This window comes from Pomacea canaliculata, linkage group LG2 (genome assembly GCF_003073045.1).
Source record: "Pomacea canaliculata isolate SZHN2017 linkage group LG2, ASM307304v1, whole genome shotgun sequence".
NCBI lineage: Eukaryota > Metazoa > Mollusca > Gastropoda > Architaenioglossa > Ampullariidae > Pomacea > Pomacea canaliculata.
Genome location: NC_037591.1, coordinates 4,467,262 through 4,482,354, shown reverse-complemented (window position 1 = coordinate 4,482,354; position 15,093 = coordinate 4,467,262). Strand labels below are relative to the sequence as shown.

Genomic DNA, 15,093 nt, shown 5'->3' with positions numbered 1-15,093 from the left:
GCTTACTGGCAGCAAAGATTGCAGTTGACTAAGATGTGTGGGAGGTGGCACATGCAAGCTTGTGAACACAGCAAACCCGTTATTTTGCTGTATGTTCAGCTGGCGATTCACAAAGAGTATGCTGCTTGCTTCATTAAACTCATTGACCCCGCGGCTGCGGTAGCCCGTTCCGCCCAGGTAGACGAGGAGGTGAGCTCCTGCGAATGAAACTTCGACCGGTATTTTTTAAAAAAAATTATTTATTATTCTACAATAAAAGCAACATGTGTGATAGTTCGCCTCACTTCCAGGGGCCCAAGACCTTCCCGTCTCTCTTGCAGGCTGGGTTGTTACCATCAGGTACACGACGGCCACACGCGCTGCTGCACGCAGAACAAACTCGAGCAGCCAGTAGATGTAGGGTGAACACGATGTGTGCAGCTTGGCAACATACGATTGGTGTCATGTCAGTTTGCCCCATAGCCAGTGCTGGCTCTCAATGGCCTGAGTTCACATCTTCAGCTCGGAAAGCCATTGTGCCGTCAGCAGAAACATAGAATACATAATAGAAACTCGGGTCAATGGAGATGAAATCACCAGAAGACTGCTGGTATCAATGCAATCACAAAGCAGAGGAAAACTGCATAAAATTTTTGAACCAAAGGACTGACCGTATGCTCTACAAGATTTTCATAAGAAACCATTATACAAAGAAGTCCGGCAGTCGATGGAAAATCCGAAAGTCGCAGAAGAAAACAGAAGTCAAACAGTCCTGGACAGCAACAACCCAACAAAAAGAGCACCGGCCTACACAACGGGCACCAAACACAACAAACTAATAAAAAGTCAAGACAAAAAATTACAGACAACTGCCAGGCAAGGGGAGGCCACTCCAAGGTGAACAGTACGGGCTGTAAATGCTACGTGTAAAACTGTAATGCTACGTGTTTGTCTTCTTCTCTTCTTTCCTATACGCCCCCAGTGGAGCATAGGGCCGCAACCACACCCCGCCATCGTGTTTGTCAGGAAGTGTAAATATGTTGCAATGAAAATACAAACCCTATACGAGACAGAGAAATACACTCACCGCACACTCGTTTACCACTGTCCATATGAACGAGGGGGGAAAAAATCCTCAGTAATAATCCTTTTCTGCAAGTCCAAGTCACACAGCTATAATTGCTGTAAAAGATAGTCCGTGTAATTACACAGATTGCTTAACGTCTGTTGAGGACACAGCGAATCCTGTGTTAGAGAACAGACTCAGCCATCTGTGAATGCAAACAGAATCGACAAAACACGCTCTCAACGCCAGTTCCCATTATTATAACAGCTCCAGTAAAGATGCTGCTGCACGTCCTACATTGTGTTGCAGTCGATGTGGACGAACACCAGGTGAGCGGCACCAGATGACTGGAGCATTTTAAGCCAATCAGAAAATTGTTTCCTGTCTGTGCTGAGCTTCCCGACGTGCCAGTCCTGCGTTCCACAATGCGTGCGCACGCGGGCGCCGATGACGGGCGGGCCGTACCGGAACGAAACCTGCATTACGCTCAGTCTGCACTGAATACTTCCCGTGCACGTAGCCCTTGCTAGGTGCACGCCACTCAGTTAAACTGTTGTAAGAACACGATGCACCTCACAGATCTGCTGCCAGGAATAGCTACACCATCAGGCACAGCACAGGGGAAGTCGACTGTCAGGCTTATAGGAAAACTCAGATCCGAGAAGGAAACACGCTCAGGACAATGTATCACTTCCCACAAGCTTATGTAGCGGCAGATGGAAGGAGCTATACACTTGCCTAGCTCTGTGCCAGACAGAGGAGTCCTGGGGGTGAAAGTGGAGCAACCACCCCAGGCCCCGTGCCAGGAGATTCTTGTACATGTGTGTGTCCTACACTTACTACTCTCGGCCCCGCATAGGACACTCGCCCAGGGTAATATGGTAGATGGTAATATTCTAGCTGCAACAGAGCTGATACATGAAAGATAAGTAGCATGTGTAGAGCTAGTTACTGGTCGCTTTACTCAACATGTCCTGCGCAGTTTTCAAAGACGGACAAAGCTCTAAAGGATTCATCGGTATGTTATCAGTCGTTAACTAGTATTCTGCGCATGCGTCGAAACTAGTCCTGCTCGTGGTCGTCTGCTGCAGATTTGCAGTTGGGTCTCGTGATGTTTACATTTTAATAAATATAAGTCATGAGTAAAATTAACAGGTGGGGAAAATGAACTAGCAGGAACTAATGTTCTTAACAAAGTTCTTCAACAGCAAACCTCGACACAAGTACACTATGTCCCCCAAGCCTTCAGAATTGTATACTTGTCCTTTTCAGAAGAGCGTGTGATGGGGGAAAAGGTGCTGCATGCAGAGAAAGAGTACCTTGGCCGAGATCGGAACCAAGGACAGTCACATATCACCGAGTAAACCAAATTTGTCTTTTAGTTCTAAATCTGCAAGACACTAAGAAGGAAGCGAATTAATAGCAGTTTCTGGGACAGATTCGGTTCTCAACCAGCAATCTGCAAATACAAAGTTCAATAAGCAGATTATCTGTCACCAATACCTGTGTCACAAAAGCTGGTGAGATAAGAGCATTTCTGACTGTTCGCATCATCACCGTATGTCTGTAATCAAAATTAAAGTATTTTTGTGAATAGAAAGAGTCGTCCTACAAAATGTGATTAGGGTCGGATAAACGAAGAGAACTCAAGCAGATATTTTGTCACATTGTGCTTTATTAATAAGACAATGGAGGATTTTGGGCAGGTTAAACTGAAATAAACTGAAATTAACATTGAAATTAAATCATTTAACTGTTAAATAACTAACTACCCATCTAAGCGTTTGAAAAAAGCAAAATATACGAGTCAAAGTATTCACACAGTTTTCAAAGTGCTTACATGTGCAAACCACTCATTACAAACAAGTCGAAGTGATTGAGGTTGTTTTCGTGTCTTGGTGAATGCAGTAGTATTTTTATTATTCATTTTTCACCTGAAGGCACATGTTTTTATGTAATTTGACATTGTCGACTCTTTGCTCACACATGGACAGATTTTGTGACAATTTTCATGACATACATTTCTAGGTTTCTGACAAACAAAGCATAGGAAATGATACATTTTTCCCATTTGCAAAAAACATTTTAATAGATTTTCAAAATTTAAAAATGACAAATATTTTCAAACCCCTCAAAATAATTTACAAATAGGACACTTGATCGTGCGGATAAAATGCGGTTATCGTTTTTGGAAATTTTGGATCACCTAGCTTCAAGGTTGGTAACAGCGTCTTATTCAAATTCTTGTTCTATTAAGACACCATATTAAACATTCATAGGGTAGTCAGTTCACTTTCTTTCCTCTTAAATACTGTTGGAAAAACTTGAGGACAACTCAGTCTCTGCCTTAAACATCATTGGTTTCTTCTGTTAATGGCTTTAGGCAGAAAGGTGCCAGAGTGGTGTCTCGGTGCTGCACTATTTCGAAGTCGATGTTCTTCATAGAAGGAAATAGCTTTATGGCTGCCACCGTATTTCTCAGATGCCCTAGCAAGTCTTCAAGTTAAGCTGTTTGCTCCCCACCGTTGCTGGGTAACAGGAAATTCTCATGCGTGGACCAATTTCTATGGTACTTCCTACTCAAAAGCATCCCATTCATTACATTTTTGAAAAAAAGTTGAACACTATTTTGCATCGGAATGTGTTTAACAATGTTAAAAACGCCCTGAATAGAACAGACAAAAGACTAAATATGAGTACGTCTATACATCGAAATGATAGAGGCTGATACCACGGGTATCTTCATGAAAATAAATTTACATGTAAAGATATATTTCAGTACATTAGAATACATCAAGGCATGAAAAAGGGCCTGTATGCTGTTTACAGATTTATTTTAAAATGGAACTATTAGGTTCGAGATGTACATGGAGTGACTCAGCTGCCATGTTATTTAAAATGAACTTATGTAGTGAGCTAAAATATATTAGTACACTACCTTGTGATAATTAACACTTTAAAACAATCTACTTCTGTTTCACAATAACAGAGCAACTGATCATCTCTCAAGTAAAAAGCTCGAGATAAAAGTTCTGAGTTTACTAGGAAATATTTATGAAGAATCAATTTCCTCTTCCTCGTTCTTCCAAACCTGAGCAACCCACGTTTCATTTGCTTCGCGATCCGTTTGATTTTCTTTTCACCCACTTATGATTTAAGAAATGAAATAGAATCTTTTCAATTTGTTCTTTTTCTCCTAACTAAAGCATAAAAATTTGATTGTGTTTTCCCGAGCGAGAATGTGCCCTAAGGGTTGTACCGAAAAAAAAGGAGGAACTACTGTTCGATGCTAATACATCGTTAAAAAGCAGCAATGACTAGTTATGAGGAGGGCAGTTGCAGTGTTGCTTAAAGGGAAAACCAGATTAATGGATCAATTAATTTATTTATTGCTAGAGTTGAAGAACACTTTTTCTTTTTGTCATCCAGAGAAAGACGCTCGTTTACCTCCGAAAAACTAGAACTCTTATATATTGATGCTTGAGGCAAAGTCCCAAGTGGTTCCGGTAATCTCCAGTGTCAGCGAAAGTTTCTTACTTATTGCTGGATGTCGAAAGGACAAACAATAAAAATCACAAAAGTACCGATGATTAAGTTCCGTCACCAGGTCTTATAACATAAAATTCCATCACCAGGTGTTATAACAAAGTTCTGTCCCCAGGTGAAAGTGCTTAGGAAGATAAATGGTGTAAAAAGTTCGTCTGCTGCTCGTCCCAGAAGTAGCTAGCAAAAAGTGAACATACGTTTGAAACTCTTTCGGAACGCAGCCTTCAGTTCAATGATTCTATTCGTAATTAACATTCCAGGCTGTGCTATGATATTATACAGGAACTTTTGGACTGATCATTCGATAGTCTTGGCGGTTGAGAATTAAGGGTAAAGGCCCAATCGTCTGATGTATATAAGCGATCGCGGGCACGAGTGTTTGCTGCTGATGGCGATGTCCGTAAAGTTTGTGTTGAAGGTGACTGTGGTGATGGCACGGGTCTTGAAGTGTCGCACGACGGTGCACGTGCAGAGAGTGTAGGACCTGATCTCGCCGTGTAAGGGTTACTTGAACCAACAGTGATCAGAGGTCGAGAGGTCGGAACTGAAGAAAGAGTTGACACAGGCTGTGCTGATATTTTACTGTAATTACTAGTCGAAGAATATCTGTGCGTCGCAGCACTGTTGGTGGCTGCAGATGGATATGTTACCGATGCTGGCGGCAGTTGCTGTCTTGCAGAGACTACGTTGGCATCGTCTGAAACTGTTTCGTACTCGATCAGATATTCCGGGTAGCTCTGTGCCAGGTCAAAGATGACGAAGATGGTGGGGTTAGACACATCATTCACGCACGAATCGTACAGCTTCAGCCGGTCACGCTCTGGTGGTTTAGTATAAGAAGGGTTACCCAGAGTGTACTGCCCCACCAGGATCCTTCCCAGAAACATGAACCGTAGAGAGTCGCCTTTGGCTGTGATGTGAGCACGCGTGTAGCTGTGACTGTACTTGGCTGTGGTGGAGAAGTAAGCTCCCTTGCCGTGAATAGCTCCAACATTCTCTCCAGACCTGCGGAAGTCGAAGCTGTTGGCGCAGATGCCCCTGGCCGCCTGAAGTGTCGGGGTTCCGTGAAACAACTGGCGCTCCTCCACCTCTTCTGGCCTTTGACCTCGAGGAGTCATGGCCCGTCTAGCACTGAAAAGAAAATTTTAAAAATCGGCTTTTACAAAAGCTATGCAGTGAGTTCTCCACCACTGATTGTCCAGAGTAGTATACAAGACTGCTAAGAGTATGAGTTCGAAACACACAGCATGCCATGTCATTTCTATTCGCAGCCACTCTTATGAATGATCACAACAAACACACGAGCTTTCTGCAAACATTTAGATAAATTCCAGTAATATCGGCATTAACTGACTATTGTTTAGGTACTAAATTTTTTAAAAGAGAACATCTTTAACATTAATAAATAATGTATTGGTGACTATTTATTACTAATAAACAGACACGTGCACAGCAAACATATCCCCTCATAAAACTCCTTCCTCCCCGCCCCCTACCACGTATACACAAACACAAGACAGCACACATTCACAAACAAGTCTACCTGCAGTATTTATCCCACAGCCTGGGTTCTGTACACGGAATATGTGTACGGTCTTGTGTATTCTTCTGTCCATCGTTGAGAAAAACTGTCGCTGGACGGCGGTGTACTCCGCTGAGGTTTCTGACAGATCGACGAGCTCAAAGTCCTGGAAGTGGTCCACGGCAGACCAGTGGTCTGGAACCTGATGCAGCACTGACGTAGGGACCTCAGACAGCAACAGTGACGACCTGCAACACAGCGGGCATGACCTTAAGTCATAGCATAGGTGAGCCACCACGTGATTGTGGGCTGTAATAAGTTATTGTCCACTAGAACCAACAAGAGAATTTCAAAAATATTAGACAGATGTTAACGTTAATCACTCATTTTTTCAAAACTCTTATTATTTTAGCTCGAAACCTCACAATGTTATGTGGCATGTGTCACAGTATGGGTGATTTGACAGCATTTCCATCAAAGGAAGCGAGCTCATTGCGCTTTACAAGATGTAAAGAGCAAAATGTATGTTGGGAAAAGTTGTGAAGCATTTTTTTAGATATTTATCGATATATTTATTTTATCTTAAGGCAAATTTTCTTTTTGAAGACAAATCCGTGAATTAAAAAAAAACTATAAACAGAGACATTTAGAATCTGTATAGAACTCACATTGTTGGAGTCTTGGGTGTAGCCGCCGTAAAGACAGGTCTTCGGATGACACAAGTTGTTCGATGTGTGTCGAGGTTGGTTTGTACCATCGATGAACTTTGAGTGTTGACCATCAGGCGTAACTCTTCAAACTCAAAGTAGTATTTTTGCTGTCCTTTCAGATACTTCTCTTCCAGAGTGTACTGCAAGGTTCCCTGTCATTTCACGCACGCAAACACTCTCTCGAGTTAATAGTTGAAAACTAGTAAAGCAAAGAAGACGCGTATTTCCATAAAATGTATGTTGTTAAAAAAGAGAAGTAAGCTAATAACTCAAAAAAAAACAACAAAAAAAAAAATTTTGCCGATGCATTCCTCCTTTTTCTGATGGAGAAAATAGATCAATCGAATCCCGAGGAAAAACTAAGCTGATCCACGGCTCCCTGTCATTTCACGCACGCACGCACACACCAAAAACACACACGCGCGCGCTGAAGTTCATTATCGAGAAATAGTAGTGCAAAGAAGACATATGTTAATAAAATTTGGCCTGGTGTAAACAGCAACTCAAAGAAAAGTCCTTGTAGAAGTAACCCTCCTTTTTTCAAATTAAAAATCAATTAAATCAAATAATGGTAAAAGTAAACTGGCCCAGGGAAAAGGACAATGACATACCGGGTAGAAGGGGGTGTATGTTCTATTACGTTCTTGCCGGTACCACACCCACTGAGTGTAGAAGTTGAGAGGAGTTCCTGGCGCTGCAGTCACATATGATGGCGTCGACAGTCGTCTGAGCTTAACTGACTGGCGTACTCCATCGACTTTGGCTGACATGGCACTGAAGTCCACATTCTGTACTCCAGCTACATTAAACTTCAAATCAGAGGAAGGTAGCATAATTAGTCAAAAAGGACACTATTTAGTTGATTTGAGCAAAAATCTCTAAAACGGTGCAGTGCACGTAGAAATAAACACATGTATACACACACAAACGCATGTATACACTCACACAAACACGTATATACACACACAAGCACATGTATACACCGACTAAGCCAAACACACATATATATATCTTCACACGAACACATGTGCACTCTCATACGAACGCGTGCATACTTAGATAAATACATGCATACATTCACTAACAAAAACACATGTGTACACTCACACAAAGAATTATTAACTTATTGCTACTCTAACAGCAAAGCTACAAAAAAATTCCAGATAAAGTAGACGCAGTATTTCTCGTCTTTAAATTTGCTGTTTGTATTCCTCGGTCTATAAACAAATCATTGTCATTGTCATGTGGTAACTTAAATGGGGGGGTAACAATCGCCCAGATTAGTGTCTAGGGGTAGCTAGTTCACAAGCCTGAGGGCCCTTAGGCAAGAAAAAAAGGGTGGGTGCGGGGGAGTTTGTGCCAGTGTAGAGGTGGTGTAGGCGGTAGGAGCGCAGAGGTGTTATCAGTGGGAGACAGCCCTAAGTGGTTAGAGCAGCCACACGCGACCAGCCGCCTGGCAGATGTATCAATAAAGTCAACGAAGAGAGTGACACCCTGGGGGCTGCGCCAGGCTGACGGGGAGTGGGGGTTAGTCATCTGGGCACCACGCCACTGCAGGCAGGGAGGAGCGTCAGTAGGGTGGTTGTTCTCTTGTCGATATTGGCTACTTGATGGGTTGGTGAGTGACCAATGGTAGCCCTCGGTGTATGTGAGAGGACTTGCACTACCTGTGATAGGTAAACGTTTGACTCCAAAGCCAGAAGTCGTCGTTCTCAAAGGAGGAGAACGTCTGCTGGATTCGCCGCACTCCAAGGAACCGGAAAACTTTGCACAAAGGTGGTGTTTATTCGGCGGCTGTACGTGGCATATCAGTCGTAGACACCATGTGTGTATCCCTGGACAGGCTTGACTCTGTGTCGCCGGAAGTTCAGTCGTCGCTCTCTGACGAGGTTGGCAGATCGGGCGGGATGGACGACCGACAGGGGGAGCAACACTTTCGATGGAAAGCCATCGGACTGTCGGCTGAAGTATTAGTCTCCACCAACCCATCATCGTGTACCCACAATAACAAGAACGGCTTTAACATCAGAGCTGAGTTAAGAGTTAATGGCAGAGATAAAGAGAAGTAACAGTACTGGAATAGTGGAAGTACGCGTTAGCATGGATAGCACTGGGAGTCTCACTAGGGCCTAGACCAGGGGTGGGCAATTAATTGTCCCAAGGGGCCGCATGAGAAATTGGAATTGCTTTAGAGGGCCGGACTAATATAGTTAACTCAGTTTTACCCAATACTGTATATATAGTATATGTACTGGCGGGTGAGCGGGCGGGCCGGTCACAGACAGGAGGCGGGCCGGATCCGGCCCGCGGGCCGGCCTTTGCCCAGGTCTGGCCTAGACGAATCTTTACATTGTATGCATTTTGTATGTTCTTATTTTTATTATATCTCTTTCTATGTGTAGCATCACACATCGAGTTTTGTGTTCGGAGAACAGTAGTGGTGGGGGCTCGTGAGACGTGTAGTAAACTGCGTGATTATTGTAATTATGGTCCCCTGGTACTTATGTTGACGTGGGTATAGTAAGAACTGAGGTTAACTTTCGCCCACGTGCCCGGTTCCCTGGGGCCAGTATTCACGTGTCTACTATAAACCAGGTCTACTGCAACACTATATCTACCTTCGCTTCACATTATAAATGTTTTACCTGAAATGACCTAAGGTCACAGAAACTTTTCTCGAGTTCTGTGTTTACACATGAGACGACTCTGCGCCATGCTCCATCCTCCTGATTCTTATTCAGCCACAGGTAAGGGAGGCGATCAGGACTGTGATAATGTGGACAGTTCGGAGTTTTGGGACACACACCTGTCCAGGTGTATGCTTCACACAGGTATTCATATGCGCCAGGATCAGTATCTGCACAGGTTACATCCTGACATTAATTCTATGGCTCATTAAGTTCTCTGATGATACTGCATTGTTGACTCTTTTACAAGAACATAAGAAAGATCATGGTAATACCTTAACAGACTTTGTACAGGGGTGCGATGAGAACTTTCTTCAGTTACATGTAGACAAAATAAAAGAACTGAATACAGATTTTAGGAGAATCACAGAGGATTTTGTTGCTCCCAGGGTGATATATAGCAAACCTGTTGAAACTGTTACCTCTTTCAGGTACATGGGAACTGCTTTAGATTGCCAGCTTAAATGGACTGAACACATTGTCAAACGTGGCCAGCAAAGAATGTACCTTCTGCAGAAGTTAAATAGTTGTGCTAGAGGGTGAATTTGTATTATTAAGTTCAGGTAAACGCTATGCCATGCCTGTATGCAAAAGCAATAGGCATCTGAAATCTTTTGTGCCATCAACAGTCCAGCAGCTCAATCACAGATGAACTGTCAGCGGTGTGTGTGTGTAGGTGGGCATAGGAATGTCTTGCCCATATCTCTCATTGCTCTTGTTAATGTTATTATCTCTATTCCACTGCATTGTAATTGTAATGACCTTTTTTGTTTTTGAAAACAAAGCACACCTCCCATTTAAAATGCCCATTGGGACAAATAAAGCTGGTTATTGGTTAATTGCATCAATACATTTGAATGAGTTAAAATTTGGACGCCAACTGGCAGCTCTTTATCTTTTTTTTCCCTGAAATATCAACTGAATCATCACATTAGGTGTGGTTTAGTCCATTTATGTTATTTATAAAAGTAAATATGTTATATCAATTAGCAAATGATGTAAATAGAATGAAGAAAGCTTACCTTTGACACCGATTGGTTTTATGAGGTGCTGGGTATATTCGCTTCTTCCTGACTGACGAATGTCCAGCACTTGGTGTACAGCTGGGACATAGCCTTGACGCCCTAGAGGATCTGAGTGTTCTCTTTTGCTAACAATGACAAGTTTCCGCAGGACTTTTTCTTGCCACGTGTCCATTTGAAAAGCCTTCAACACATACAAGTTGTGTTCTCCTGAATTCTTTATTGTGTGGCCAAACTTGCAGCCATCACCACGTGCACACTGACTGAAGATATTCTTTGAACAAACGTGGAGGTCCGGGCACTCATTCAGCTGACAGCCTGATTCGTTATATTTCCCACACACGACAGGATGACTACACAGAATGATCTTACAAATCTCTTCGTCTGAAAACTGATGCAAGTTCAGATCTGAGCATATCTTGGCATTTGGCCATGAGGAAAAATCATGATTTAAACGGCATCTGGTCCTGATACAGGTGTCAGTTAAGAGATCTCTGCAGATGTGGAAAAACATGCAAAACTGATTGTCACACATGGAATCACCAGGGTTGTTGTATCTGAAACACACCCTGGCGCGTCTGTTGTGAACAGACACAAACTTCACATCACCATCACTTTCATGCAAGAGGAATCGGTCACTGTTGTCCTTCAGCCACTCAATGATGTCTACTCTCTTCAGTCCCTGCAGAAGTTCACCTCTTTTGGTCAAGAATGTGTTAAATTTAACTCTCCCGCCGAAACTCTTCAAAAGAAAACTGAAGACACTAAGGATGTAATCTTCTGTGTCTATTGATGATATTGAGGATGTTGATGATGCTGCTGTAGCACCACTAAAGACACTTAATGAAGATGCTGCTGGTGTCATTTGGGATCGTGGCCCAGTGTCAGTGCTAGGGATATTTGTTACTAGGATGCGCCTTTTCAATTCTTCATCATTTAAATCTTCCACATCAAATGTTTCCAGAACCCACTGATTGTGCTCAGTTTTTTTAAGAGAATGTCCAAAATTACAACTGGCTCCTGCTGTACATTTCTGTATTATGGATCGAGAGCAGATGTGAAGGTCTGGACAGTCATCATCATCACAGCCTCCCGTGTTGTATTTCACACACACGGCTGGATGGCTGCGAAATATGATGGTGCGGATTTGCTCAGCTGAAAAAGATGACAGACCCAGTCGGTCAGATACACTTTTATTGACCTGGTTCTCAAGGTCGTGCCCAAACAAACATTTGGAACCACGTACGCAGTTACCAGTGATGAAGAACTTACAGACGTGGAATCTGGAACAGTCGTCTTTTCTGCACGTGTCCCATCCTTTCTTTCGATATCCACAGCAGATACTAGCATCCTCCCAGGCGACCGAAACATATTTCACCTGCTCATCCTTTTCAAAGACCATGAATCTGTTGCTGTCGTAGAGCCGATCTAAAGCACGAGCAATTCCACCCTTCGCGAGGTATTTTTGATACAGCTTTCTCTTGAATTGTCCAAACTTGGCTCTTCCATCAAAGTCCTCCAACAGTAGCTCAGTAACTTTCATCGTCCAGCTGTCGTCTGCCATTATTGTTGCCTGGTGTCGACACCGTGGGTTTTGTTCGCTTGTGTATTTCTTGATTTGTATTATTTTTCTTAAAAAAAGAAAGAAAATATGACACTTTCTTTATAAGCCTGTTAGACTCTAATCAAATCTCACTTATAGTGAATAAAAAGAAGAGGAGTAAGTACGTTAACTATAACGAGTGTAATGCATACCAGACTGCTGCTGTTAATTGTAAAAACAAGAGCTTTGACAACAACGACCATGAAAAACACACCACAAATGGTATAAGCAGGACTTAGGGTCTAGAATATAAGATTGCCATAAATGAAATAAAGTTTCCATTAAAGAGTAGTTACTCAATTAGTTTCTGAAGGATAGTACTTCTACTAAATCTACCACTACTACAAATTATAATAAACATCAAGCATGAAGACATTTTATGCTATGGCTCCCTGCCATATGACATGACCTGGAGAGTGGATTCGTGCACAAATGGTGGTGACTGCCGACTATCAGTGTTACATCAACTACGGCATGAGTCATAGGCATGGGTACCGTGTAACTTCGAGGGCCCTGTACTAGTCTAAGGATCGAAGTTCGGAAAAGTCTCTACCGCCATTACAGGTTGTTCAATTTCGTACAACTCTCTTCCTTTGCTTTAAAGAAAATATTATATAATGCACAGGTATACTAGCCTATGTCAATAATATATTAACACCTATCTTCCTAAAGAAGCAACTGTCAATAAACACTTAAGCTGTACAGATCTGACAGATCTACCTTCTGATTCAATTTATAAATCCTTGAAGCTTGGGCAGCTGTAAGAAAGGTGTGTTAAAATTAATGTTCAGATAAGTATTAAGATCAGTCCTAAACAAATACACTTACCTTCTGTTCAGAGAATGTTTACACCAACCACCCGGGGTTCAGAAGCTTCAGGTAAAAGCTCAATCGAAAGCAAAACCGAAAGTTGCTGATCCTGGTTGTCACAGGTGCAGTGAGCTACACATCCTTGCTGTACACGTTTGCTTTGTGCCGTAACACAGGACACACCAACCCTTCACGTGCAAAATGTCTGTTGCTGCTACTTGCTATTCATCGCATACATTGCCATTTAACCATCGACAGAGATCATTCAAAGAAACTCTTCCACGTCACCATTTTGTTTCCAGGAATAGATAAGCTACACGCGACACAACACACGGCAGACGCGTCACGTGTGCAGTAGACTGCGGTGCTGCTGTGCATCTCCAGCCAATCAGAAAAATTCGTGCCGATTACAAAACACATTCACCACATTACATGTCCCACCCTCAATATCTCTATTTGTATTCTATATAACGATAAAAATACATTCTATCAGCATGCTGCCTACATTTTACACAACAGAATTTTACAGATTTTTTTTTGGGGTTAATTCGTAGGATTATTTTAATACCATCCCCTTTGTTTATTGAGAGTGTAATCTAATCAAGAAAATACTATTTCAGTACCTTGACGGATTGTGAGACGGTTTGTTCCTGAATGTTGAAGACAGGGAGAATTTCAACACGTGCTAGCGAAAACAAACTTGTTGAGTCGTCTGGGAAGGATGGTTGTGTGATGTTGTGGAAATCGATTCCCATATATCGCCTAGTGTAAGCAGACGACAGATGAAGGCTCCAACTCGTCGACATTTGCGACATTCCTGAGCCAGTCTCGCTGACATGAATATTCATAACTATCAAGTTGTCGTTCGCTAAAAAAATAGATATATACTGTACGTGTTTGTAATTATAATTTATTTGTACTTTGTTAAATAACGTATAAATATATTTTATATTTTATGGTTATCAGTCTAACAAAGCGTAAAGTATAAATAGTATCAAGAACGCGCACTCGCGGAAGCCTTCGCATTTGTTTGTGTAAACAGAGAGAAACGTAGTCGTTCCCTCTGAGGTCTTCACTTTTCGGTGCAAGTTTCGTGGTAAAAGTATCCAGATTTTAAATATTCATCGATCAGTACCTGAAATATTAGCAAAGATGAGCAAACCGGTGAAACTCCAAAAAGAAATGACATCAGGGACATGGATGATGACTGGTTGGGAGCAAAATCTTGACCTACAAAGAAAAGTATAAACCATCAATGAAATTGACTTTAAATATGTCTGCTTTGATAAAATAAAAAATGTGTTCCAATTTGTTGTTAAGCTGGGGAAGGGGCAAAGGAAAAGTGTGTGTGAGTTTCATCATTTTTGTTACAGCATGCTTATCTAAGTAAGATAAAAATTTGTGAATTTATTGATCCATTTTTCAGTAAACACTAAACAACACATTAGTAGGCAGCTGTGCTTGTTTTTCAGTGTCAACTGATTCAAGTAAACGAGCAAAGTCGCGTTCCCCATGAAGCTTATTTACAGTTCCCCCAGCACTTCTGAGATCCATGGGAATCGCGCAAACATCCTCCCTCATCAGACAGGTTTGGTTGTATCCCTCATCCATGGTACTAGGATCATCTGCTGCTATCAATTGTAAGATTCTACTTGGACTTATAGTTAGTAAATATTAAAGAGAAAAGTACCTTTTGTGGCTTGTTTTATCCACTTTGTGCATAACATTAGCTTGAATATATCAACATTAAAAGAAATTTGCCTTTTGTTTTTGCTTTAAAGAGGTTGGCATCAGACACTATTTTGACATTTTTGCTTCACCACCAGTGCCTAGTAGACCTTCAAGAGCTTTTACTGACTTACAGATTTTACATAAACTTTTAGATAGTACATTCAGAAACATTTCAATGCCATTTTTTGTTTTATACATAAGAAAGACTTAGTCCCTTTGTATCTACATGTAAATAGATGAGCATTATGAGAGGTTTTTTTATGGTTTTGCTTTTCTAGGGACGCTGCTAGACCTGCATCTTTCTATGCCACCAGTGCCAAGGTCATCTTCAGGCACTGCTATTGACTGTAAGATTTCATTTAAACATTTGTATATTTAGAGAATTAGAAGTACCATGTTTTTGTTCATGTAAAGAGA

The 15,093-nt window shown here is 41.8% G+C and overlaps 1 protein-coding gene and 1 long non-coding RNA gene across 3 annotated transcripts; one reads left to right on the top strand and one right to left on the bottom strand.

The window, feature by feature from the left end:
- Positions 1-2,927: 2,927 nt before the first annotated feature.
- On the bottom strand, positions 2,928-13,397 carry LOC112556849 (poly [ADP-ribose] polymerase 12-like). The gene is made up of 7 exons (XM_025226240.1): positions 12,964-13,397; positions 10,533-12,163; positions 9,469-9,680; positions 7,435-7,632; positions 6,782-6,975; positions 6,135-6,361; positions 2,928-5,722 (listed from the first exon to the last, which is right to left on the bottom strand). The coding sequence occupies exons 2-7, from the start codon at positions 12,094-12,096 to the stop codon at positions 5,706-5,708; spliced, it is 2,412 nt and encodes an 803-aa protein (XP_025082025.1). The 5' UTR covers positions 12,097-12,163; positions 12,964-13,397; the 3' UTR covers positions 2,928-5,705.
- LOC112556861 lies at positions 13,015-15,092 on the top strand. 2 transcript variants are annotated; one of them, XR_003097841.1, is made up of 4 exons: positions 13,015-13,148; positions 13,566-13,834; positions 14,418-14,585; positions 14,955-15,092. It is a non-coding gene; the product is annotated as an uncharacterized LOC112556861 (long non-coding RNA). The 2 variants fall into 2 exon arrangements; XR_003097840.1 differs by lacking the exons at positions 13,015-13,148; positions 13,566-13,834 and adding an exon at positions 13,864-14,187.
- The last annotated feature ends 1 nt before the right edge of the window (position 15,093 follows it).